General features: G+C 35.7%; 1 protein-coding gene across 3 annotated transcripts in view; it reads left to right on the top strand.

Moving 5' to 3' along the window:
- The window catches only part of PIK3C2G (phosphatidylinositol-4-phosphate 3-kinase catalytic subunit type 2 gamma), a 403358-nt gene that overhangs the window by 357775 nt on the left and 17741 nt on the right, over window positions 1-27842 (top strand). For all 3 annotated transcript variants that reach the window (XM_055280504.2, XM_055280503.2, XM_055280500.2), the window contains one exon: window positions 1576-1670. In XM_055280504.2, the coding sequence (XP_055136479.2) occupies window positions 1576-1670 (95 nt within the window). The remainder of the gene's footprint in view (window positions 1-1575; window positions 1671-27842) is intronic.

The raw sequence follows: 27842 nt of genomic DNA, 5'->3' as shown, positions 1-27842 counted from the left end.
AAAAACATCCTTTTCAAAGTCAGAAATCCGTATTATTAACAATAAAATTAATATCACCTCATACTATGTATAAATTACTCAAATAAACATGTAGAAGGCTTTGAGAAGTTATATATTTGAAAATTATACTGATCAGGTATAACTACACTGCTCAGGTATAATTTTCAAATATTAGAGAAGATTAGAAAGTTAAGATTGACTTTCTGATGACCATTGACAAATTCTTTGTTATTAATAAATTGATCTCTAAATTCCCCCAGATAACATACAACCAGAGATTATAAGGGAAATATTAGTAAAACTATAAATTATGTTTAATCCTTGGGCAGTAAACAATAAATTTTTAATTAAAAAAACTAAATTTCTCATTTTAACGATGTTGCGATACAACTCAAAAGAAAAATTAAGGTTATTCTTGTTATTAAATAAATGTTTAATGTGCACATTATGGAGTAAGCATTGGCTTTGCCCCTTGGGGATATAGGAGTAAAAAGTAAGCCCTGAGATAGATTGTAATCCCCTAAACAAATTGAGACATATAAAATAATTATAATGTAATATTTCACGATAAGGGCTGTGCTAGGAGAGTTCAGGGAGAGATGACCACACAAACTATTTTACATTTTAATTAAGCTTTGAAGAAAGGTAGAAGTTCAACAGACAAAAATGGTTAACAAGATCATTTTAATCGAAAGGAATAATATAAGAAACTACTAGAAAGAAATAGTAGAGCCTGCTTGTAGAACTAAACATATGAATGAAAGTATAGAATAAAAGTGGGAAATAAAACAGAAATAAGAAGTTACAGTACAAGGCTGAGAAATTTAGACCTTTTTTCATAAGCAATGGAAATCTATGAAAGGCATTTTGATCAAAAAATAATCTTATGAAAGCTGTCTGAAACTTACATTGGTAATGGTATACAAATAGATTTGGATTCTGTGCAGGGGGTGGGAGGAGTGAATGAATGTCCTAGTAGTTTAGGCAAAACGTTTGTATGAGTTTGAATTAGCTGCTATGGGATGAGAAAAAAGAGATTAGTGCAAATTGACCACTTACTATGTGACAACTTTTGAGTTTTATCAGTTAATCATCTCAACCACCTATCTCAAAAAGTAACTATTATTTCCATTTTATATAAAGTTGATTAATTTAGTCATGATGACACAGTCATGAATAGTAGTGCTGGGCCTTGAACCCCAGGTTCACTGATTTCTAAAGGCCACACTTTTAATCTCCATGACTTCTAATACTTTAAGCTCATTATAATGAATGCTAAGGAGAAAATTGGAGCCAAAAATGACACTGAGGTTTTAAACTTAAGTTGTTGAGAAAATAATGGTATCAATCAAAACAAAATATGAAATATTAGGGGAAGAGTTAAAGATTAGACACAAATCCCATCTCTATCTAATTAACTCTGCCTCCTGAAGAGCATTAAGATTCTTCAACATTATCTGAAGAATGTTTCTTCTACTTATTATTTATTGGTCCTGTTTTCATTTTTAAATGTTTGATTTCTCCTGTGCTGAGCTTTTTCCAACTGAACTCACTGAAATTCTATTCTTTTATCAGGTGAGAAGTTTCCAGACAAGAAGCCTAAGGTGCAGTTAGTCATATCCTACGAGGATATGAAGCTGACCATACTAGTGAAACACATGAAAAACATCGTAAGTTTATTGTGTATAATAAGAAACATGTAAGCCTACATTCAGAAATCACTTACCTCCTTTGGGCAATTAGTGTCAACATTAGCTAGAGGAATGGGTATCTCAGCCAAGTTTAAGTAAGGAACAATGAGCCAATTACAATATTTTTGCCTCAGGATGATTGTGATCCTTGGGGTAAAGACTCTAAAATACTTCACAAGGAAAGTCCTAGAATGAACATTAAACTTTATTCAAAATGTCAGGAAAAAGACTAGGGAAAAGGCTCTGAAAAAGCAGGATTAGCTGGAGGATTGAAGGGTAAAAGAAAAAAGACGGGGTCCCAATGATTTCCAACTATCTCATCATGCTGAACTTGGTGGAGAATTCACTCCATCTCTTTGCATCAAGCTAGTACCTTCCCTGAAACCAAGAACTCTTAGGGTTCTCCCCCAAACTCCCATTGTACATTGAGTTTATAGCATCATACAGTTATATTGTGATGTAATTCCTTATGCATATTTCCTTCTCCTCAAAAAATAATAGTGTTTTGAGAATGGAAACCCCATCTTTGTTTCCGTTTCCCCATCCCAGAACCTAGAACAAAATCTGTAGTTAGCCTCCAAAGAAAACTAAAAGTTCCACTCTCTATTACATGCCACTTAAGGTTGGGGCAAGTCAGAGGCAATGATGGTAACTTGGCCATATCATCAAGAGAGGAAGCTTTCCTCTCTTGTCACAGGGTGAGTGACTAATGACCCGAGTTGGGGTGCAGTAAACATAGAAGGAAAACATAAAACCTCACCAACTATTTTAATCTTCCTTGAGCCTAGACAAAACGGGTTCTCCACGTGGTATAACTTCCCAGGAGACTATATCAGATGTGGAGAAAGTCAGTAACACAATTTTTGCTCTCTTCTTTGTGCATATAAATCTCTGAGGATACATTTGGAAGGATCTAAAAGAGCAAACTCTTCTCCATATGACATGCATCCGTAACATATTAAAACAATAAATATTTGTTTGGTGAACAAATAAGTGGCATAATTTGAAGAGAATACGTTCATTACAAATTCATTATTAGTCAGACATCCAAGAAGGCATGTTTGTAAACCTCTGGTGTTCACTATCAGCAATTTTTGTAGTATCTGGGCAAATATTTTAACATTTTCTTGCAAATCTTTTACTAATTAAAACAATTATTTTCCATTGTTTTTCATTAGATAATCATCTTAAATGAGAATAGCAGTTTTTTAAGAAACCCTTACATTGCAAAATGAAGATTCACTTAGACATTATTTATGGCTACATGCATGTTGATGGACTTTAAGCAACTATATAAACATATATGATAAAACAATAGAATATTAAGAAATATTGTTAATCAAGTTAACAAAACATATATATGTATTTCATATATGAAAATTAGCCTTGAACATAGTCCTCTTAGAAATGATATATTTATTCCAGTAATGTTATCACTGCTCAAAACATTTTAGAGCACACCTGATGGAATTGCTTTTAGACTGGGCATGTAAACCACACCGTAAACTTGGTGATATTACTCAATGGTCACTCCTAGTTTTTTATCAAAAGCGGTATTAACCAACCTAGTCACCCATTTCATTCACCAGATGAATCACCAAATTACTTTTGACAGTTTTCAAAAATGCACTTTACACTCAGATGAAATTACAGTACCAATGAAGATCTTCAAAATGAATGTGATGCAAGCATGAAGCAGGGATAAGAGGAGTGAATGGGAAAGAGCAAGAGTTTAAGATTGAGACCAAGTTACAGGTAAACAGAAAATGACCAAATGACCCTTAAAAATGTGAAAAAACACTTAGGGCCATGAGAACTTCTACATTACCAATGCCCTCAAAAAGAGCTATTAACGATGTAGTAATATTTGTTTCAGTCTGCCTTCTCAGTTTACTTGCTAGTTCCTCTCTTCTCCCTAATCTCTTAACATTGAAAGATTTTAGTGCCTTAAAATTCAATCCTAGACCTCTTCTCTTTTTCTACCTCTAGCCTCATGGCTTTAAACATTACTTATTTGTTTTTCTTTTCCAAATCTACAATTCCAGCTTGGAAATCTCATTTGAAATCCAGAGTTATATGTACAGCTGACTATCAACACCTTTAGTATAATAGGTTTCTCAGACTCAATATGCACCAAACTTCTCATGATTGCCCCTCTAAACCTACATCGTTTGCCACCTTTTTCATCTCAGTAAATAGCACCCTCATTCTCTAGTTACTCAGGTTAAAACCCTAGAGTCATTTTGACTCCTCTCCTTCCCCACAAGCTACATCCACATTACCAGCAAATTCTGTCATTCCGCTTTCAAAATAAATCCGGAACACACCAACTTTCTCCTCCACTGCTTGCACTTTTGGTTCAAGTCACCAGCATCTCTTACTTGAATTACTGCTGTAGTTTCTTAACAGTTGTCCCTGCTTCTGTCCTTCTTTATAATCTCTTTTTAATCTAGCAGCCTGAATGTTCCTTTGAGAATGAAAGTCAGATCCTGTCATTCCTCTCTTCATATCCCTTTGGGGGAAGGAGTCTCATATCAGTTGCAGTGAAAGCCAAGGTGCTTGTTAATGACCTGTGAGACCCTGTCAATCTGCCATCTTGACCTCTTAATCTCATCTCCAACCACAGACTCCCTCAGTCACGCCACGCCAGCCTCAGTGCCTTCTTTGCTGTTCCTTGAATATGGCAGGCATGTTGCCGCCCCAGGACCTTTGTATCTGCTACTCCATTTACCTAGAATGTTCTTCCCAAGCTCATGGATCAATATTCTCCGTGGCTCAATCTCACATGTCCCGAATGCTTGTATTTTACTGTCACCTTTTCAGTAAAGTCCTATCTGACTCCCAAATGTAAAACTACAACACTGCTCCTCTTTCTTGTCACTTTTAATCTTTCTTTTCTACTTTATTTTCTTTCCTCCCCTGTGCCACTGCTATAACCCAAGGTGTACAGAATAGGGCCAAGTATATAGTAAGTACTCAGTGAAGCCTTGGTTAAATAAAATAATGTTGACCTACTTCTCATGTGAAAAACTAAGGACTAGGATGTTTTCATCTTCCAAAAATCATCACAGCAAAGTTATGCATTGCATTTTCCACAGCTTCCTTTAAATGATTATTTTGTTTCTTCTGCTTAAAACAACTTTCTACTATAAGTGACATAAAAATCCATCTATAAATTCTCAACGTATTTTATTTGCTAATTTCAAGTTTTAGCTAATTGTTATTTATTTGTCGATCCTTTAGTATGTTCACATACCAAAATAATTAGACTAACATTGTGCTTGATTTTATATTAATATTAAAATGAATCATTATGCCTAGAGTTCTGTTATGTTTAATATTTTGATGAAAAGTGTTGTTTATCTTTTATTAAATCTATGAAGCTTTGCTCTGAGAGTTACTTTTCTCCTGTGAGATCACAAGCTAAAATAAAATTGCTAAAATTCTTTCTCTTTCAAAGCATCACAATATGATTCACTCTAGCACACGGAGACTGATGAAGTAGTGCAAGTATTTAAAAGCTTGGCCACGATTTTTTTAAACACGATTTCAGTTTATATGACAAAGAAACATAAAACACAGTTAGATTTGAAATATTTTTAAAAACTTTAGCACTTTTCCATGTATCCTTCCTTAAAACGCTCTCTTCCATTGACTTATACAATGTCTCTTCATGCATTTTCTGCGGACTTCATGGATTTTTTTCTAGTCTGTGTAGTTTCTAGGCTGCTCTCTTCTCCCTGCTCCAGAATATTCGCATTCCAGAAGGTGCTAAACATAACCAATAGGATGAAGCTCTCTTCTGACATTGAATCTACCCACACTTTCTCAGGCTCTTAAAACAAGGAGCAAGAAATGTCAGGAAAGATAGAAGAGAACTCAAATGTGGTACCTTCAATCTTTTCATAAGACAAAAGATGGGAAAAGTAGTTTCTATATGAAAAGTAACATGAGAGAGAGAGAAGTAGAGTCAAACAAGAACCCCCACACACACTAAAACTGTATTACTTTTAATTTTTTTATTTAAACTCTTCTTTTACATTTTTAATGTGTCTGAGTGTAACCTGGGGGTTCTTGTTTTTAAAATACATATTTCTAGGTGCCACTCCTAGTAATTTTGATTCTGTAAGTATAGATTGGTCTATCTGCATCTGCACAATACAGGCATCTCTTGGTCCCATGGATTCCTCTACCGTCTCTTTCATTTCTAGACTTTTTTCCTCTCTCCTGCTGCAGAATATGAGCATTCCAGAAGGCTCTCTGGTGCAAATGGTTCATGGACTACTTTGAAAAAATAACCCAAGTGGCTAGTACCCTAATGTCCCAAATGGCACTCTACACACAATGTGGTGATTTCGGTACTTGGCACCAAGTAAATTGTGGTGCCTTTGATGTAGAACAAAGACAACACTTGGACTTGGTGAAGATAACAGTCGAGGGTTGTGAAAATAAAGCACAGACAATGGCAATGTTTGACATTTAAAAACAACATGTTCGGCATATCTTTTTAAAATTAACTTGGCTGAGTCCTCTGATAGTCTTAATTTTTTGTTGTTTTTTAAAATCTAGATTCTTAAAGGAAATTAGTCTTTGTTTCATCCTAGATGCACTTCAATCTAAATAAATGTCAGTTTTTAAAATAAAGGATGATTTCCTAATAACAATCATCTTATCAAATGTGTTTTTCCTCCATTCCATGAATAAACATTGTTCTTCCAGAGTTGGCCCATTTTGACATTGGTCTACCATTTCAAAGAATAAGATACAAAGCAAAGGATAATGAAGATTACCTGTCCAGATCTGGATATTCTATTGCATTTCATGACTTTTTTTGCCAAAGAAACATTGACCCTCAAAGATGACCTATTATTTTTTAATGAAATAAACCATTAATTGTTCTAAAACCTGTTATCACTGACCTCTTTCTAACAGCCAACAAACACCTTTAACCAGCCCTTCCTTTTTGAACATTTTGTTACCAGCTTTTTCATGAAACTTCACTGGACATTGGCACCGAGCGAATTGTGTCTGCACATTCTCTAAACCACTTGGACAGCATTATTTCTGAGGCTTTCTTGGCTCTTGTAAATTTAAGATAGATGTATGTGTAGTGGCTTAATAAATGTTGGCTTTACCCTTAGCTCTTAAATGTGAAGATTTTCCAGTATTCAGGGCTTTAACTTTTGAAACCAATTTCCTAAGAAATTTTATCCAGTCTTGAAACTTCAAAGATAATATGAATTACTACTAAATTTATATCTCTACATTCAATCTTTCTCTGACCTTCATTTACATGTTTCCAACTGCCTGATGGGCATTTACAGTCCAGTATCTTGCCATCTCTTTAAACTGAACAGTTATACAATATAGTCCTCTGCTTACCACTGAAACCATCTTTCATTCCGAATTACATATTTCTATAAATTGTTCCACCATCATCAAGTAATTCCTGATCAAAACTTCTCTATAATTAATTTTCTTTTCTTTTATTATTTTAATACTTTTTAGGGAACAGGTGCTTTTTGGCTGCATGGAAAAGTTCCCTAGTGGTGATTTCTGAGATTTTGGTGCAATTCGTCACCCAAGCAGTGTACACTGTAACCAATGTGTAGTCTTTTATTTCACACCCACTTCCCACCGTTCCCCCCAAGTCCCTAAAGTTCATTATATCATTCTTATTCCTTTGTGTCCTCATAGCTTAGCTCTCACCTATACATGAGAACATAAAATGTTTAGTTTTCCATTCCTGAGTTGCTTCACTTAGAATAATGATCTCCAGCTCCATGCAGATTTCTGCCAATGCCATTATTTCATTCATTTTTATGGCTGAGTAGTATTCCATGGTGTGTGTGTGTGTGTGTGTATGTGTATATATATCTACATACACACAGATATATCTATATATATAGAGATATATCTCATGGTAGTATTACTCAATGGTCACACCTAAATGTGATATATATATATACATATATATATATATATATATATATTCCTAACATATATATATCATTTTTTTTCACTTGTTCATTGATGGGCATCTATGCTGGTTCCATATTTTTGCAATTGCAAATTGTGCTGCAATAAACATACATGTGCAAGTGCCTTTCATATAATGCCTTCTTTTCCTCTGGGTAGGTACCCAGTAGTGAGATTGCTGGATCAAATGGTAGCTCTACTTTTTTTTCTATATTTCAATTCATTCTTTTACTCATATATATAATCATCAACAAATCCTTTTAGTTTCTTTTAGATTACTTTTATTATTCTCAAAATCCTATTCAACATTCTCTATTCATTCATCTATGGGTTACTTTGATTGGCTGCTATAATATTCCTTTGCTTGTTTTCTTCTCTAATTCTCTCCTGCACAAAACATCCTAAGATTGCATTTTACTATATCAATAAAAATTTTTAACAGAGTCTCTGTAAATTTGAAATTTTTTAGCTTAATACCTTATAGTACTATACAATCTAGCTATAACCTACCTCTAATATTCACCTCTCAACACAAAATTTGTCTTATATCTAGAAGGACCATTCATTGTTAACTAAACACACACGACTCATTCTATCTGACTAGATCATACATCTATTTACCTTCTATTTACTGTTTATATCCAATGTAATCTTCTAGGCTTAGGTCAAATTGCTCATCCTCCCTGAAGCTCCTGGGTCACTCCTGCTCCTAGTGACCTTTCTCTTCTTTGGAAACTTTACTATATACACCATCTATTTGATATTCACTGCCTTATCTCAGCTCTTAAAACTTGGATTATCTTAATTTATCCTGCAGTTTCAATTGTATTGAGAATTCGCTGAGTATAAAAAACTGTGGAAAATATATTTTGAATACAGTGGTTAGCAAAATATTATGCCCTTAACACACAGTTGTTAAATAAGCAAATGTTTGCTTAAGTGTACATCATGTGAAAAATGTGAATCCAGAAAAGCTTAAGCTATATTTATAAATCAATAGGTTTTATCTGTGAATTCAGCTACCTATAATACTTGACACTAAACTAAAGATGGTCAAATGTCAAATATTTGATCTTAACATCCGTCTCACTTAAAAAATAAAGTGAATTCTTATGGAGGGCTTTTATTTTTAATGTTCAAAAACCCTGAACACTTTCCTTCTCTCCAGATGACATAGCCATCAATGGATAGGTCACCACATGACTAAAATTTCATTTATTCTCTCTCTGTTCTTTTCTGACAGTCTTGTACCCTAATCTCTGCCCTTTCTCCAAATCTCCGTCAATTTTACATTCTGACCTAAAAAAGTTCTAACCTACAAAAGAAGCAATAAAGAACTTTAAAGATTGATGAACAAGTACATACCTAAGGAGAATAGCAAAAAGCTGAAAATTTTTGTTTTATAAAATTGTTTTAAAAGAGTCATTTCATTAGAACTATATTTTGAATATGCAAAAAATACAAAATGGATTAAATAATTTCCAGAGATTTAAAAATTTTATTTTTGTCCAGTAGTTAAAATACTTTTTATTAACAGCAAATATTAAAATGTAAATGCTGGGAGTCACGCAATTCCTGAGTTAAAACTCGAATCTACTGCAGATAGGCCTTCATTTTCCCAAAAACATTCAAGTCCTTTTATCTCATCCCTTTAGCTTACTGAGTGGCAGAATCTTCTTTCTCCTGCTTTATGGATTCTGTTTTCCTTCAGGGGAGATTTTTGCCATCTGAGGAAGCAGTCTACCTGTACTGACCACCTATCTCAGTTACTTGTCCTTGTAAAAATTTGTAAGTGTGCATACACAGAGATTACCTCAAAAAAGTGTCACCTATCATTCAACTCATTGGAATCCTGCAAATAAACACGTGATACATTCCTTCCTTGCTGTGTGACTTCTATACAAACTATAGACTCTCTGACTTTTCCAGGTTTTTTATCTTCAGTTTCACTTGCTTTCTATGAATATCATGAAAAGCTTTTTTGCCTATACCATGTATGCCAAGAACTGTCACTTTTATATATGTTTCACCAAAAGAGAGAAAATTTTGTACGCATATTCACAAAATAATGAACTGAAATTCAGCAAGTTTAAATGTTTTTCTAAGATCTCATAACTAAGGGCTGAAATCTAAAGCCTTCACAATTATGAGCCCTTATTTTTGATTCTAGATTGTATTATAGCATTAGCAGTCTATTTTTCTGCTATGTACCTCTAGGCTATACCTGTTCTTGCCAGATACTGCCCAGAAAGACTCTTCAAATGTTTGCCTGGCTCATTAAAAACAATTTCCAGCCAGAGACCTGAGCATCTTCTTATGTATCCATGAAATATCCCCAAGGATAGTGGCTACATTGTACATGGCACACCCTCTATAGCGGAGGCATCCCCTAGCTAAATGAAAGAGGATAAAGAGCAAAAGATATTAAGTGTAATGTGAAACCTCTGACAGGCTGATTATAATAGGCTATTATGTATGTGCTGAGAATTAAAATTAGCTCTTCCGGTTGTGGCATGTGGCATAAGACCACCACAGCCCATCCCTCCTACTGATTACAACTATAATTTATGAAAATATATTTTTTAAAACTATATAAGACACCTTAAAAATAAATAAAAGGAGGCAAATTGTGAAAGGAAATCAGAACTTGGAGATTTTACCCACATAAGGACGCTTTCTTTCCATTTTTTTTTTCTTTTTTAACTTATGTGCCTGTAGAGCTGTGCCCTGAGGTTGGACCCTAGTTGCAGAGCAGCAAGATGGTAGTGGCAGCTTTGACAGCAAAATCTCCAACAGAAACTTTGTGTTTCTGACTGAAAGAACCAAGAAACGTGGCCTGTGTTTGCCAGAGACTATAGGAAAGTCCCTGATAAAAGACAGAAGGGTGTGCACTAACTGTGTATCAATCTACACAATTCTCAGCCTAACCCCTGAGCTGCTATTGAGCAGGACACACTTATATCAGAACCAAAAAGCCTTTGCAAATTGAACTGAGATTTGAACACCAGAAAACAAAAGTTAGAACAGAATTTATATTCCTAATATAACTAGATTGATTGCCTACTTTAAAATGTCAACTTTCTCCAGAAGATTCAACAGCACAGAGTTTCCACAACATAACATTAAAAATATCCACAATACAACTCAAAATTGCTTATATAATACCCAGGAAAATATGAACAATCCTCAGTTGAAAAGACAATAGATACACTCTGAAGTGATCCAGATTTTGGAGCTATTGGGCAACATTTTAAAGCAGCTATAATAACTATCCTCCATGAGGTAAGAAAAAAACACACTTGAAATTAATGAAATGTTAGGAATTATTGGCAAGAACTAAAAATGACAAAACAAATGTACATTTAAAGACTGAAAAATAAAATACCTAAAATGACCAATCTTGCTGGATGGACTCAAGAGAAGAATGAAGATGACAGTGAACTTGAAGATAGACTCATAGAAATTATCCAAGCTAAAGAACCTAGAGGAAAAAAGATTGAAATAAAAGAGGACAGAAGATTGGGAGTCTGTTGGAAAATATCTAAAGATCTTACATTTGTGCCTTTGGAATCCAAGAAAGACAGAAGAAAGAGATTGGGGCAGAAAAATATTTGAAGAATTGATAGCCAGAAACTTAGTGAAAGACATAAATTTAATTATATATTATTTAATTATATATGACACATTGTCATAAAACTGCTGAAAACCAAAGACAATCTAAAAATATCTTGAAACAGAGAAAAACAACATATGGTATATGGAGGAACAATGAAATAATGTAGTCTAGAGAATATGGAGTATGGAGAAACAGCAGAAGGTGGAAGACAGTGGAACGTCTTTAAAATGTCGGGAAAAAAGGAAAGAACTGTCAGTTTGGAATTCTACCACCAGAGAAAATATCCTCAGCAGCAAAGGAGAAAGAAATACATATTCTAATAAAAAAACACAAAGAATTTGCTCCAAGCAGACAAACTCTACAAACAAACAAAAAAAGCTAAAGATTTTAATCTCATTCTAATTTCTTAAGACAGAAGCTAAGGCCAATTTGAGATGTTTCATCTTTTATCACATAGGTAATCAGTGTTATAATTTTTTTCTGAGTAATGCTTTAGCTGTTTTCCCAATATTTTCGTATGGTATATTTTCATTTTCTTTCAGTTTATAATTCTTCTAATTTCCCTTCTGATTTTTTCTTTGTCTTTGGATTATTCAGACACATGCTGTTTCATTTTCAAGTATTTGGAAAATTTCCAGAGATGTATCTGTTATTAATATCTAATAATTACATTATGGTCAAAGAACATACTTTGTATGATTTTAATTTTTTTTTTTTTTTTTGAGACGGAGTCTCGCTCTGTCGCCCAGGCTGGAGTGCAGTGGCGTGATCTTGGCTGACTGCAAGCTCTGCCTCCCGGGTTCACGCCATTCTCCTGCCTCAGCCTCCCAAAGTAGCTGGGACTACAGGCGCCCACCACCATGCCCGGCTAATTTATTGTAATTTTAGTAGAGACGGGGTTTCACTGTGTTAGCCAGGATGGTCTCCATCTCCTGACCTCGTGATCCCCCCACCACGGCCTCCCAAAGTGCTAGGATTACAGGCATGAGCCCGCGTGCCCGGCACCTTAATTTTTAAAAATATATTGAAACTTGTTTTATGTCCCAGGCATGACACATTTGGTAAATATCCCATGTCCGATTGAGAAGGATATGAGTTCATCTGTTGTTAAACAGAGGGTTCTATGAAAGTCAATTAAGTCACATTGATTATGTTGTTCAGGTCTTTTATAGACTTACTAATTCTCTGTATACTAGTTCTACGAATTATTAAGAGAAAGGTATTAAAATCTCTCCTTTTTTTCTTTGTTTTTGAGACAGAGTCTCTCTGTCGCCCAGGCTGGAGTGCAGTGGCGCGATCTCGGCTCACTGCAAGCTCTGCCTCCCGGGTTTCACGCCATTCTCCTGCCTCAGCCTCCCGCGTAGCTGCGACTATAGGCGCCCGCCACCTCGCCCGGCTAATTTTTTTTGTATTTTTAGTAGAGACGGGGTTTCACCGTGTCAGCCAGGATGGTCTCGATCTCCTGACCTCGTGATCCTCCTGCCTCGGCCTCCCGAAGTGCTGGGATTACAGGCGTGAGCCACCGCGCCTGGCCTCTAATTTTTTATTTGTCACTCTTGCATGCATATGTAAGATTGTGTCTTCTTGATTAATTAACCCTGTCATCATTATAAAATGAAATCTTTATTTCTAGTAGTATTTTTTGCCCTCCAAAATACTTTTCCAGGTAGTTATATAGATAATTCAGCTTTCTTTTGATTAATACTTGCATGGTATAGCTTTTCTATTCTTTTATTCTTAACCTATTTTTGTCTTTACATTTAAAGTGGGCTTCTTGTACATATGACAGATAGATAAATGATTAGATAGATAGATAGACAGATACATAGATAGATAGATAGATAGATAGATAGATAGATAACCATACTGTAGGGTGCAGCTAGTAATCTCTGGCATATACATGTATTGAACCTATACTCATTCATAACTCTTTAAATTTTCCCAAGTGCTATTGCTAAGCCAACTTTTTTTTATATTCTGAATTTGCAAAGTGAGTTTTCTACACCCAAAAGAAGAAACTGACATTCAATCTATCTTCAATCTATCATTTTTAACCTTGTTGGATACAGTTCATCATTCCAGTCCCTCTTAATCTTGGTTATTTAATCCAGCATATTCACATTATTGACACATTCATTCTCAGGTTAGTGACACGCTCATGTCGCATACCTATATATTTCTTTAAACCATGATAAAACTGTTTAGTGGTACAGGATAAAGATAAGCATCTAAGGTATATAGGTAGAAAATGGTTATATTTTACCTCTAAATTAATAGATTCTTCTTTTTCAATCTGTCTTCTTCCTGTAGTAAGAAAAATACATGAATTTAATATTCCAGTATTTTATCTGTTTTGTATAGTTTCTCAATAATCACTAACAATGGATAGTTCATCTTCTCTTATTTGTACAATTTTTTTTCAGCATCTGGGAATAGAGGCTGAGTATCAGGATATTTGGAATCATTTAAGGCAGTTCAAAGCAATTTGAAAAAAAACCAAAAAACAAAAAAGAAAAACAAAGAGTTTGCCTGCTAGCTCATAAACAACTCATCAGCGTTTGGTATTTAGTACCTTCTAAAAAATAAATGAAGTTTAAAACCTTACTTCTTACATGTTATTAAAATAGAGAAATAGAAAAACTTGCCCAACTTCACCAGATGCTTCAGTGACAAAATCTGGGATCTAATTAGAATGCTGAATTTTTAGAAGAAATTTAGTTTGTATGTATTGAGTTAGAAAAAGAATTATATCTACTAGACTGTGACTTCTGTCCAGTTGATAACTTCGTCAAGTCAAAGATTAAATATGTATAACATGTTTTATATATATATGTTATTAACATATATGTGTATAACATGTTTTATATATATATGTTATTAACATATATACATATAACAAGGTTATTATACCAGTGAATTTGTTACTTCTTTGAAGGCAGAAGCTATTTTGATCTCCTTTTTGTGCCCTCTTACAATCATGCAAAGTGCTAGACACACGGTGGTTAGATTTTTAAACTTATTTTTAGAAAATAATTATTGAAAATCACCTATTTATCATAAGATTCTTGTTACTGGCTTAAATTGATGTGAAATGAAGTACGAGACCATGCGAATTTAAATCATAAAGACCTGAAATTATTCCACCTTTATATTAACAACCAACACACACACACGTTGGAAAGATTATTCTACCATTTATTTTATATTGGATATTGACAAATTATAGTTGTATATATGTATGGGGGACATAAATACAAAAGTGATACTATGATTTTTTAACACAATGTGGAATGATTAAATTAAGCTAATTAACATATCACCTCCAATATTCAACTATTCGTGATTAAAACATTATAAACTTGCTCTTAGTGATACTGAAATGTACAGTACTCAATTATTAGTGATATTCTGCATGCTGTGCTATTGATCTCCAAAAAACCCATATTTCTCTTGTCTAACTAGGCTTTGTAACCTTTGACCATCACTTCCCCATTTCCCACACCTCTAGCCTTTGTTAACTGCCATTCTACTCTCTGTTTCTATGAGTTCAATTGTTTTAGATTCCACATATACGTGAGAACATGCAGTATCTGTCTTCCTGTGTTTGGCTTATTTTACTTAGCATAATATTCTCCAGTTCTATTCATATTATTGTAAGTGACAGAATTTCTTTTCTTTTAAGGCTTAATAATATTCCATTGTACACAAATACCACATTTTCTTTATGTGTTCATTACTTGATGGACACTTGGGTTGATTTCATAACATAGCTATTGTGAATAGTGCTGCAATAAATATGAGAGTGCAGACATCTTTTCAACATACTGGTTTCAAATCTTTCATGTAAATGCCCAGAAATGGGGTTGCTGGCTTATATGGCAATCTTGTTTTTAGTTTCTGAGAAACTTCCATACTGTTTTTAAAAATGGTTGTACTAATTTACATTCCCACTAACAGTGACAAGAGTTCCCTTTTCTCCACATTCTTGTCAATAATTGTCTTTTGTCTTTTTGATAATAGCTATTCTAACAGGTGTAAGGTGATGTCTCGTTGTAATTTTAATGCATCTGCCTAATAATTAGTGATGTTGAGCATTTTTTTATGTATCTGTTAGCCATTCATAGGTCTTCTTTTGAAGTATGTCTATCTGGGTTTCTTGACCCACTTCTTAATTGAATTGTTTTCTTTCTGTAGAGTTGAGTTCCTTATATAATTGGATATTAATTCCTTATCAGATATATGGCTTGCAAATATTTTTTCCATTCTATAGGTTGTCTCTTTGCATTGTTTATTGTTTCTTTTGCTGTGCAGAAGCTTTTCATTTTGATGTAATCCCATTTGTCTATCTTTGCATTTGTTGTCTGTGCTTTGGGATCAAATCTAAAAAATCATTTCCCAGACCAATGTCATGTAGATTTTTCTCTGACTTTTCTTCTCATAGTTTTACAGTTTAAGATCTTATATGTAAGTCTTTAACTCATTTTGAGTTGATTTTTATGTATGGTGTGAGATAAGGGTTCAATTTTATTCTTTTGCATGTGAGTACCCAGTTTTTCCAACACCATTAATTAAAGAGGCTGTCCTTTTCTCATCGTATGTTATTGTCACTCTTGTTGATCAATTGACTGTACATGTGGGGGTTCTTGGGCTCGCTAATCTGTTCCATTGGGTTGATATATTTATTTGTACACCAGTACTAGCTGTTTAATTACTATCATTTTGTTGTATAGTTTGAAATCAGGTAGTATGACGCCTCAGGGTTTGTTCTTTTTGCTCACGATGGCCTTGGCAATTTGGAGTTTTTTGTGGTTCCATATGAATTTTAGGATTCCTTTTTTTCTTTATCTATGAGAAATGAATTTGGAATTCTGATAGGGTTTGCACTGAATCTGTAGATCACTTTTGGGAAATATGGACATTTTAAGAATATTAATTATTCCAATCCATGAATACAGGCTATCTTTCCATGTATTTGTGTTTTCTTCAGTTTTTTTCCATTAATGTTTTATATTTTTCAGTGTACAGGTTTTTTGCCTCTTTGTTAAATTTGTTCCTAAATATTTTTTGTAGCTATTGCAAATGGAATTATTCTCTTGATATCCTTTTTGGAAAGTTCATTGTTAGTCTAGAGAATTGCTAGTGAGGATATTTTTCTCCTCACACACCATTTTATGTTCTTTATGTCTGAATATATATTATTTTGTAATATGTATTCCTTGACAGTTTATTTTAGCTATAGTTCTTATTAATAATTTTGTCTTTGTGCCTGGGATAATATTACTTTACACACCACCATTATAGTCTTAAGAGTATCTGAATGTTGTTTGGTATTATTTGTACCATTGGATTTCATGCTTTCATAAGTTTCATGTTATTAGCTAACAAATTTTTCTTTCAGTTTAAAGAACTCCCTTTAGTAATTTCTGTAATGCAAGCCTAGTGATGATTAACTCCCATAGCATGGTTTGTCTGGGAAAGTTTTCATTTCTTCCTTATTTTTGAAAGATAAATTTTCTGAGTAAAATAGTCTTGGTTGGTAGGCTTTTTCTTCTTTCAGCACTTCTACTATATCATCCCACTCTCTCCTAGACTGAAGGGTTTCTGCTAAGAAGTTTTCTGGTAGTTGAATTGGGACTCCTTTTGCTGCTCTCAGAATTTTTTCTTTGATTTTTTTAATAGTTTGATTCTTATATATTGTGTTGACTTCTGAATTTGATTGGAGATTTCTGCGGTTCTATATTTGGATGTTAGCTTTTTTCCTCATTATTAGGGAACTTATCATCCATTATTTCTTTAAATATGCTTTGTGACCCTTGTATTCCTCCTCTCTGTATTTAATTCCTTTTACTCATGGCTTGGGTCTCTTGATGGTGTACCAACATTCCCATAAATTTTCCTCCTTCCTTTTTTTTCTTTTTGCTCCTCTGCTTGGATAATTTCAAATGTTCTGTCTTCACACTCACTGATTCTTCAGTGTGATTTCACTGGCTGTTGAAAGTTTCTATTGCATTTTTTCAGTGCAGTCATTATATTATTCTTCTCTATGATTTCTTTTTGGGGTTTTAAAATCATTTCTATTTCTTTCTCAAACTTCTCATTTTGTTCATGTATTGTTTTCCAAATTTTACTTTTTGCCCATATATTCTTGGAGTTCATTGAATTATTTTACAGAGTTATTCTGAATTATTTTTCTGTCATTTCTTAGATATCCCTTTCTTTGGGCATCATTGTTGGAGCATTTTTGGTTTCTTTTTGAGATGCCATGATTACCTGGGTTTTTGTAAACCTGTGTCCTTGCATTGGTGTTTGTTCATTTGTGAAGGCAGCCAACTTTTCTGGCCTTTACAAGTGTTCTTTGACAGTGATAGACCTTCTCTACTTAGTCTAGCCTATGTTTCTGGATGGGTCAGCTGGTAGTAACCTTGGGCAGGCAGAGCTTGCTTTCAGGTTCTCTAGACGGTTGGGCTGCTACCTTTGCTTTGAATTTGTGTAGGGGAACTGGCTAGGTTCTGCTGTATGGCAAGACCACTGGCAGAGTTCTGCAGTTAGGATAAACTTCTGGATGGGCACCGCAATCACCTCCTATCAGGACGAACCATAGGGCTTGTTTTTTGGCCAGAGGAATGTATTATTTGAGTTCAGCCCTGGGATAGAATTCAAGGAGTGGCATTTAGGTTGAGTGGATTGGGATGAATGGACCAACCTCTATGCTTGGTAGAAACACATGGTTGAGAGGGCTGGGTATCTTGGTGGACAGGAGGCAGGACTAGATTGGAGCTCCAACTCCAATTGGCAGGGCAGCATGTGGAGGCTTGCATCATGAATTTTTGCTCCAGAATGACTGCAGGAATAAATCAGGAAACTCAAAAGGACCCACAGGCCCTCTGAAGGAAGCAGATTGCTCCTGCAGGACACAGGACACACCCCAAATACTGTGCTGGTATCCATGGCTAAGAAACATATAGATGGTTCACATCACAGGACTCTGCAGACAACCCCTACTGCCAGCCTAGAGGCTGGTAGACTTGATGGGTGGCTAGATCCAGAAGAGAGATAGCAATCACTGTGGCTCACCTCTCAGGAAGTCACATCCATAGGAAAAGGGGGAGAGTACTATATCAAGGAAATACCCCATGGGACAAAATAATCTGAACAATAGCCTTCAGCGCTAGACCTTTCCTCTGACAGAGCCTACCCAAATGAGAAGGAACCAGAAAACTGACTCTGGTGGTGTGACAAAACCAGGGTCTTTAACAACCCCCAAAAGTCATATTAGTTCACCATTAATGGATCCAAACCAAGAAGAAATCCCTGATTTAACTGAAAAAGAATTCAGGGGGTGAGTTATTAAGCTAACCAGGGAGGCCCCAGAGAAAGGCAAAGCCCAAAATAAGGAAATTAAAACAATGCTATAAGAAGTGAAGGGAGGGGCCGGGCGCGGTGGCTCACGCCTGTAATCCCAGCACTTTGGGAGGCCGAGGCGGGCGGATCCCGAGGTCAGGAGATCGAGACCATGGTGAAACCCCGTCTCTACTAAAAATACAAAAAATTAGCCGGGCGTGGTGGCGGGCGCCTGTAGTCCCAGCTACTCGGAGAGGCTGAGGCAGGAGAATGGCGTGAACCCGGGAGACGGAGTTTGCAGTGAGCCGAGATCGCGCCACTGCACTCCAGCCTGGGCGACAGAGCGAGACTCCGTCTCAAAAAAAAAAAAAAAAAAGAAGTGAAGGGAGAAATATTCAATGAAACAGACAGCATAAATAAAAAATAATAAAAACTTCAGGAAACAGTGAACACATGTATAGGGATGCAAAATGCTCTGGAAATTTTCAGCAATAGAATTGAACAAGTAAAAGAAAGAAATTCAGAGCTTGAAAACAAAGTCTTTTAATTTTAACTCAATCCAACAAAGACAAAGAAAAAAGAACAAGAAAATATGAACAAAGCCTCCAAGAAGTCTGGTATTATGTTAAATGACCAAACCTAAGAATAATTGGTGTTCCTGAGGAATAAGATAAATGTAAAAGTTTGGAAAACATATTTGGGGGAATAATCAAGGAAAACTTCCCCAGCCTTGCTAGAGACCTAGAGATCCAAATACAAGAAGCACAAAGAACACCTGGGAAATGTATTGCATAAAGATCATTGCCTAGGCATATTGTCATCAGGTTATAAAGTTAAGACAAAGAAAAGAATCTTAAGAGCTGTGATACAAAAGCACCAGGCAACCCATAAAGAAAAACCTATCAGACTAACAGCAGATTTCTCAGCAGAAACCCTACAAACTAGAAAGGATTGGGGCCCTATCCTCAGCCCCCTCAAACGAAACAATTATCAGCCAAGAATTTTGTATCCAGTGAAACTAAGCTTCATATATGAAGGAAAGATACAGACAAACAAACGCTCAGAGAATCAAGCCACCACTACAAGAACTGCTAAAAGGGGCTCTAAATCATGAAACAAATCCTGGAAACACATCAAAACAGAACCTCTTTAAAGCATAAACCTCACCGGACCTATAAAACAAAAATACAGTTTAATAAACAAATCCAAAAACAAAAAACCAAGGTATACAGGCAACAAATAGCACAATGATAGAATGGCACCTCACCTCTCAATACTAACATTGAATGTAAACAGCCTAAATGCTCCACTTAAAAGATACAGAATTGCAGAATGGATAAGAATTCCCCAACTCACTATCTGTTGCCTTCAAGAGACTCACTTAACACATAAAGACTCACATAAACTTAAGGTAAAGGTCTGGAAAAGGGCATTTCATGCAAATGGACACCAAAAGTGAGTAGGGTGAGCTATTCTTATATCAGACAAAACAAACTTTAAAGCAACAGTAGTTTAAAGAGACAAAGAGGGATAGTATATAATGATAAAAGTCCTTGTCCAACAGGAAACTCTCACAACCCTGAACATACATGCATCTAACAATGGAGCTCCCAAAGTTATAAAACAATTACTAACAGACCTAAGAAATGAGGTCTAGACAGCAACACAATAACAGTGGGGGACTTCAATACTCTACTAAGACCACAAGACAGGTCATCAAGACAGAAAGTCAACAGAGAAACAATGGATTTAAACTATACTCTGGAATAAACAGACAACATATATACATACACAGAACATTCCATCCAACAACCACAGAATATGCATTCTATTCAACAGCATGTGAAACTTTCTCCAAGATAGACCATATGATAGGCTACAAAATGAGCCTCAATAAATTTAAGAAAATGGAAATTATATCAAACACTGTCTCAAACCACAGTGGAATAAAACTGAAAATGAACTCCAAAAGGAAACTTCAAAACCAAGCAAATACGTGGAGATTAAATAACCTACTCCTGAATGATTATAGGGTCAAAAAGGAAATCAATATGAAAATTTAACATCTACATCAAAAAGTCTGAAAGAACACAAACAATCTAAGGTCACACCTCGAGGAACTAGAGAAACAAGAACAAACCAAACCCAAACCCAACAGAAGAAAAGAAATAACTAAGATCAGAGCAGAACTAAATGAAATTGAAACCAACAAAAAAACAATACAAAAGATAAATGAAACAAAAAGCTGGTTCTTCGAAAATATAAATGAAATTGATAGGCCGTTAGCAAGATTAACCAAGAAAAGAAGAGAGAAAATCCAAATGAGCTCAATAAGAAACAAAATGGGGGATATTACAACTGACACTACAGAAATACAAAAGATCATTCAAGGCTACTATGAACGCCTCAATGCACATAAACTAGAAAACCTGGAATTGATGAATAAATTCCTGGAAAGATACAACTCTCCTACCTTAAATCAGAAGGATTTATAATCCCTGAACAGACCAATTACAAGCAGCAAGCTTGAAATGGTAATTTAAAAATTACCAACAACAAAAAAAAGGCCAGGATCAGATGGAGTCACAGCAGAATTTTACTAGACATTGAAAGAAGAATTGGTACCAATCCTATTGATAATATTCCACAAGATAGAGAAAGAAGGAACCCTCCCTAAATCATTCTATGAAGCCAGTAGCACCCTAAAACCAAAACCAGGAAAAGATACAACCAAAAAAGGAAACTACAGACCAATATCCCTGATGAACATACATGCTAAAGTCATTAACAAAATACTAGCTAACTGAATCCAACAACATGTCAAAAAGATAATCCACCATGATCAAGTGGGTTTCATACAAGGAATGCAGGGATGGTTTAACATAAGCGAGTTGATAAATGTGATACACCACATAAACAGAATTAAATACAAAAATCATATGACCATTTCAATAGATGCAGAAAAAACACTCAACAAAATCCAGCATCACTTTATGATTAAAATTCTCAGGAAAATCAGCATAGAAGGGGCATACCTCAGTGTAATAAAAGCCATCTATGACAAACCCACAGCCAACATAATACTGAATGGAGAAAAGTTGAAAGCGTTTTCTCTCAGAACTAGGATGAGACAAGGATGCCCACTCTCATCACTCCTCTTTAACAAAGTTCTGGAAGTCCTAGCCAGAGCAATCAGACAAGAGAAGGAAATAAAAGGCATCCAAATCGGTAGAGGAAGTCAAACTGTTGCTGTTTGCTGATGATATGATTGTTTACCTAGAAAATATCAAAGATTCCTCCAGAAAGTTGCTAGAACTGATAGAAGAATTCACCAAAATTTCAAGATACAAAATTAGTGTACACAAATCAGTAGTTCTTCCAAACACCAACAGCAACCAAGCTGAGAATCAAATCGAGAACTCAACCCCTTTTACAATAGCTGCAAAATAAAAGCCCAAAATACTCAGGAATATACCTAACTAAGGAGGTGAAAGACCTCTACAAGGAAAACTAGAAAACACTGCTGAAATAAGTCATAGATGACACAAACAAATGGAAACACATCCCATGCTCATGGATGGGTAGAATCAATATTATAAAAATGACCATACTGCCAAAAGCAATCTACAAATTCAATGCAATCCCCATCAAAATACAAATATCATTCTTCACAGAATTAGAGAAAACAATTCTAAAATCTGTATGGAACCAAAAAAGAGCCCACATAGTCAAAACAAGACTAAGCAAAAAGAACAAATCTGGAGACATCACATTACCTGATTTCAAACTATAAGGCCATAGTCACCAAAGCAGCATAGTACTTGTATAAAAATAGACACATAGACAATAGAACAGAGAACCCAGAAGTAAACTCGAATTCTTACAGCCAACTGATCTTCGACTAAGCAAACAAAAACATAAAGTGGGGAAAGGACACCCTTTCAACAAATGGTGCTGGGATAATTGGCTAGCCACATGTAGGAGATTGAAACTGGATCCTCATCTCTCACCTTATATAAAAATAAACTCAAGATGGATTAAAGACTTAAATCTAAGACCTGAAACTATAAAAATTCTAAAAGATAACATTGGAAAAGCCCTTCTAGACATTGGGGTAGGCCATTTCATGAACAAGATCCCAAAAGCAAATGTGATAAAAACAAAGATAAATAGCTGGGACTTAATTAAACTAAAGAGCTTTGCATGGCAAAAGGAACAGTCATCAGAGTAAACAGACAACCCACAGACTGGGAGAAAATCTTCACAATCTGTACATCTGACCAAGGACTAATATCCAGAATCTACAACAAACTCAAACAAATCAGTAAGAAAAAAACAATCCCATCAAAAATTGGGCTAATGACACGAATAGACAATTCTCAAAAGAAGATATGCCAATGGCCAACAAACATATGAAAAAAAGCTCAACATCACTAATAATCAGGAAAATGCAAATCAAAATCACAATGTGATACTACCTTACTTCTGCAAGAAGGGCCATAATCAAAAAATCAAAAAATAGTAGATGTTGGCGTGGATGCAGTGAACAGGAAGCACTTCTATACTGCTGGTGGGAATGCAAACTAATACAACCACCTTGGAAAACAGTGTAGAGATTCCTTAAAGAACTAAAAGTAGAACTACCATTTAATCCAGCAATCCCCCTGCTGGGTATCTATCCAGAGAAAAAGAAGTCATTATACAAAAAAAGATACTTGTACACACGTTTATAACAGCACAATTTGCAATTGCAAAAACGTGGAACCAACCCAAATGCCCATCAATCAACGAATGGATAAAGAAACTGTGATATGTATACATATATCGTGCATATGTATATATATATGATACAATGCTACTCAGTCATAAAAAGAAATGAATTAATGGCATTCACAGCGACCTGGATGGGATTGGAGACTATTATTCTAAGTGAAGTAACTCAGGAATGGAAAACCAAGCACGGTATGTTCTCACTCATAAGTGGGAGCTAAGCTATGAAAATGCAAAGACATAAGAATGACACAATGGGCTTTGAGGACTCAGCAGGAAAGGGTGGGAATGGGCTGAGGGATAAAAGACTACAAATAGGGTGCAGTGCGTACCGCTCAGGTGATGGGTGCACCAAAATCTCACAAATCATCACTAAAGAACTTACTCATATAACCACCTGTTCCCCAATAATCTATGGAAATTTAAAAAAAAACTAAGAAACACATGGTTGAGATTTTCCTCCCTTTCTGGGTAAGGTCTGAGGGTGGGCTTTGAGGCCACAGGGAGCACTAATTAAACTCCCTGGTGTGGCAGAGGTAGTGTCGGCTGGTTGTTGAGATTTTCTCAGGAACATGCTCATTTTTTCAAACCTGGAACACATGCTGGCAGGCCTGCTTTAGTGGCTTAGACCGGCTCGTCTCACAGCAATTCTCTATACATGGGCAAAATTACTACAAGGTTGTGGCAGAGAGGAGCTGGAAACAAGATAGGGCCTTTTTAGCATCTGCTGTGGAATGAAGGCCAGAAACCTCTCTCAGAGGGTCAGCTGGGCAAGTCTTCCAGCAGATTTTTATTCCTTTGGGATAGTTTCCTGACTGCAATGAGAGAGACTTGAGCTGAGATTGAGCCCCTTCAGGATTTGCTGTGGGACAGACACTATTCTGTGACTCAGATAGATGAGTCTCCCAGCAGTCCTCTGTGTGGGTGGGATATCTCTCAGGCTGTGGCAGAGAGAGACTGTAGCCAAGACAGGAGGCTCAGATGGGTTAGTCTCCTCATGTGAGCAGTACTAAGCTGGGACCACAACTGAAGAGGGCTGGAGCCAACTTATAGGGTAACTTTGGGTTCCACTGTGGAGACCAGTGTTGGTGCCCATAGAAACCTTTCTTTAAAGGCACCAATGTGTATGATTCCTACAAGACTTCTTGGAAAATAGTTTTGGTTGTAGGGTCAAGTCTAAACAGGGCTGTAGCCAAATTCTTTGGGGGATGGGGTTGTTTCCAGGCTTGAACCAATGACCATGACCAGCAGGTCTCCCACCGTGGTGCAGGTCTGCACTCTCAAAATGACCCTCCTAGGTCTGCCAGGGTTTTAAAATCCTATGTAAATCCTAAGGCTCCCACAAAGAGACTTTTGCCTGTGGATGGGTGCAGAATTCTTGTTGTAAGGAGATAGAAGTAGGTGACCTCCTATTCTGCCCCATCTTGCTGACATCACTCCTCAGCCATTATTCATTCTACCATTTAACTGAGGCACACAACAAATCATATCGCAAGTGCTTTTATTATACACTATTGTTTTATAAACAGACCCTTTTCATGATGGCTAACCTGAATTTAAAAATTGCAATGTGACAGGCACACAGATGAGAAAATGCTTTTATATTATGTTGTTTTGTTTCGGGTATAGACCTCCAGTTTTGATAGTTCCACCATATTTTAATCATCAGTTGATTTCCACTAAAGCTTATATTATCCTATGATTGGAAACACTTAAGCTAAAGAAAAGATGAAAAATTCTCATAAATTATTCATTGAAAAGATAATAACCTATTAAATACAATTAAGCCTTAGATTAATCTACAGAAGTTTCCAATGCATCTGATATTTTTAAACCACGTCTGTATCTTCATCACATTCCTGGTAAAACTTGATCTAGAAGTGCTCTTTCTTTCTTTGTCTTTCTTTGTAGTGAATCAATATAGGATAGTGGTTAGGAACATAGGTTATATAGAAAAACCTCCTCGATAAACTGAAGCCGATAATCCTGGCCTGAGGATTATTTTAATAGAGTTCTTTAAATATAGTAAATAGTCATTATGTGATAGCTATTATTATTGTTATTATTACTATGAATGCAAAATAAATATTTTCCTCATATACACATATGAAAATACTGAAGAATTGCTGGCATACCCCATAATATTAGATGTTTCACTTACTTTAAAAACAGTTTAAAATGTGCTTTGTTTTTGTACTAACATGCTACTGCTTTTTTTCTGTTTTGATATATTAACCATGTTTTTAAGATAATTTTAATTTGTTGGTGATAAGAACAATAGTAGCATTGAAAGCCATTTGAAATGCTATATGCAATCTGGGGCAAGAAACAAAGGCAGAAGATTGGTATATTTAATTATTCATGTACTTAAAACAATACCATTTAGAGGTCAACATTGTGAACAAACAATTACTAATATGCATCATACATTTTAAGTTTTGCAACCTGAAATAGTAACTAAGCTAAGAATCCCCTGTATTCTACTCTTCAGTTGAGAAAGAAGTATCCTCACTAGTGAATTCTAAGAAGATCCTAAGGTCTTCATTTCCAATCTTTCCAAGTAGTGGGACACCTTTTTAAACTTAGAGAAAATTATCTATCAAGTGTCACTGAAATCTTTTTAATATCTTATAATTCATCTGGGCACAGTGGCATTGTAGTTCCAGCTACTTGGGAGGCTGAGGCAGGAGGATTTTTTGAGCCAGAGAGTTGGAAGCCAGCTGAGGCAATGTAGTGAGACCCCGTCTCTGGAAAAAAAATCTGATAATTTAAGAAATATAAAATAATTTTTAAAACCACTATAAATGTAGCAGTGCTTTTAAAAATATTAAAATTGTGGTAACAAGAGCATCTACATATATTTGACAAAATAATAGCAAACTTGAATGAAACATACTAATTCCCTCTGTGGAGAATGTTTGGTGTTAACATGGATTCAGCCCCCTGACCTAACCATGGGTCACCATACGATGCCTCTCCAATAAATTTTGAATAACTTAATATCACCAGAGCAAAGGAATGTGCTGATTTCCTTTTGTTCCTTCCTTGTACTGCACAACAGAGAGGCAAGGTGGGGAGAACTTGCACAGATACGAGAGAGTGCACAGGAATACAGCACAGAAATGTAACTTTAGCTCACAGTCTCTGTCTACAAGATCCCTAAGAAATGGCCAGGTCATCATCAGCCCCTATGAGATTTTAAGAACTTCTTGTGCTTATTGCCTAGATTTTCAAGGAGTTAAGGTGGAGAAACCTGGAGAGGTGATGAGGAATATCACAGAGGAGTAAACAAGGCCCCAAGGAAGGAATACAATTAGAGATGAAGTCTCTAAAAGAAAGTGAGGAGGATGGTGACAAAGGATTAATTCTGAGACTAAGTTGGAATAATGATGTTACAAATAAAGTCTGGCTCCAGTTGGGAGTAGGGGGGATAAGGAAGGGTAGTTGGCGTATAATTGCCTAATATTGGCTCAGAGATAGGATAAGGCCAAAAGTTTAGAAGTGGAGCATTGAGACAAGCAGACTTTGACACGATTACTCCTGATTAGCCACAGAATCCAAATGATGTGCAGGAGAAAGTCACTTCTATCAGAGACATGCCTTCAGATGGCTAGCTGTTCAGGGTAAACACCTAGGATAAACCCAAGATATTTTCACTTTACCCTATGATAGACATTTTATTCCTTGGTATTACAATAAGAAATATTGCAATAGAGAAGAGAAACTATTTCAATGAAATATCTCTTTTATATTACATTACAAATGATGATTCAACAAATAACTCTGAAGTACTTTCAAAGAGCTAAATATTATTAATACACACCTCATTCACTCAGTCATTTAATAACTATTTAGTATCCACCCTCTACCAAGCACTGTGTTAAGGAAAGGATTTGCTATAAAAGAAAGGAACATTATGAAGGGAAGGCATGACTAGGAAAGTAAAGAATAAGATGAAGGGGGCCAGGTGCAGTGGCTCATGCCTGTAATCCCAGGCGGATTACTTGAGTTCAGGAATTTGACACCAGCCTGGCCAACATGATGAAACCCTGTCTCTACTAAAAATATAATAAATTAGCCAGGCATAGTGACTCATGCCTGTAGTTTCAGCTACTCGGGAGGCTGAGGCAGGAGAATCACTCAAACCTGGGAGACGGAGGTTGCAGTGAGCCGAGATCATGCCACTGCACTCCGCCTGGGTAACAGAGCGGGACTTTGTCTCAAAAACAAAATAAACAAAAACAACAAAAGAATAAGATGAAAGGAAGCCTGATTTCCATCAAAAATTTTTAAATTTTAATTGAAGATTCAAAAATATATTGACAACTTAGAAAGAAGGATCTAGGATGGGGTTAGGGTAGTAGGGTAGTGAATAACCAATGGAGCAAAGCTCCAAGGGAATGTGGAGTCGGGGAAGGAGTGGAACAAAACATAGACCTTCCCTT

This window comes from Symphalangus syndactylus, chromosome 5 (genome assembly GCF_028878055.3).
Source record: "Symphalangus syndactylus isolate Jambi chromosome 5, NHGRI_mSymSyn1-v2.1_pri, whole genome shotgun sequence".
NCBI lineage: Eukaryota > Metazoa > Chordata > Mammalia > Primates > Hylobatidae > Symphalangus > Symphalangus syndactylus.
The sequence above is the reverse complement of the archived record's forward strand: the minus strand, read 5'-3'. Positions and strand labels throughout refer to the sequence as shown.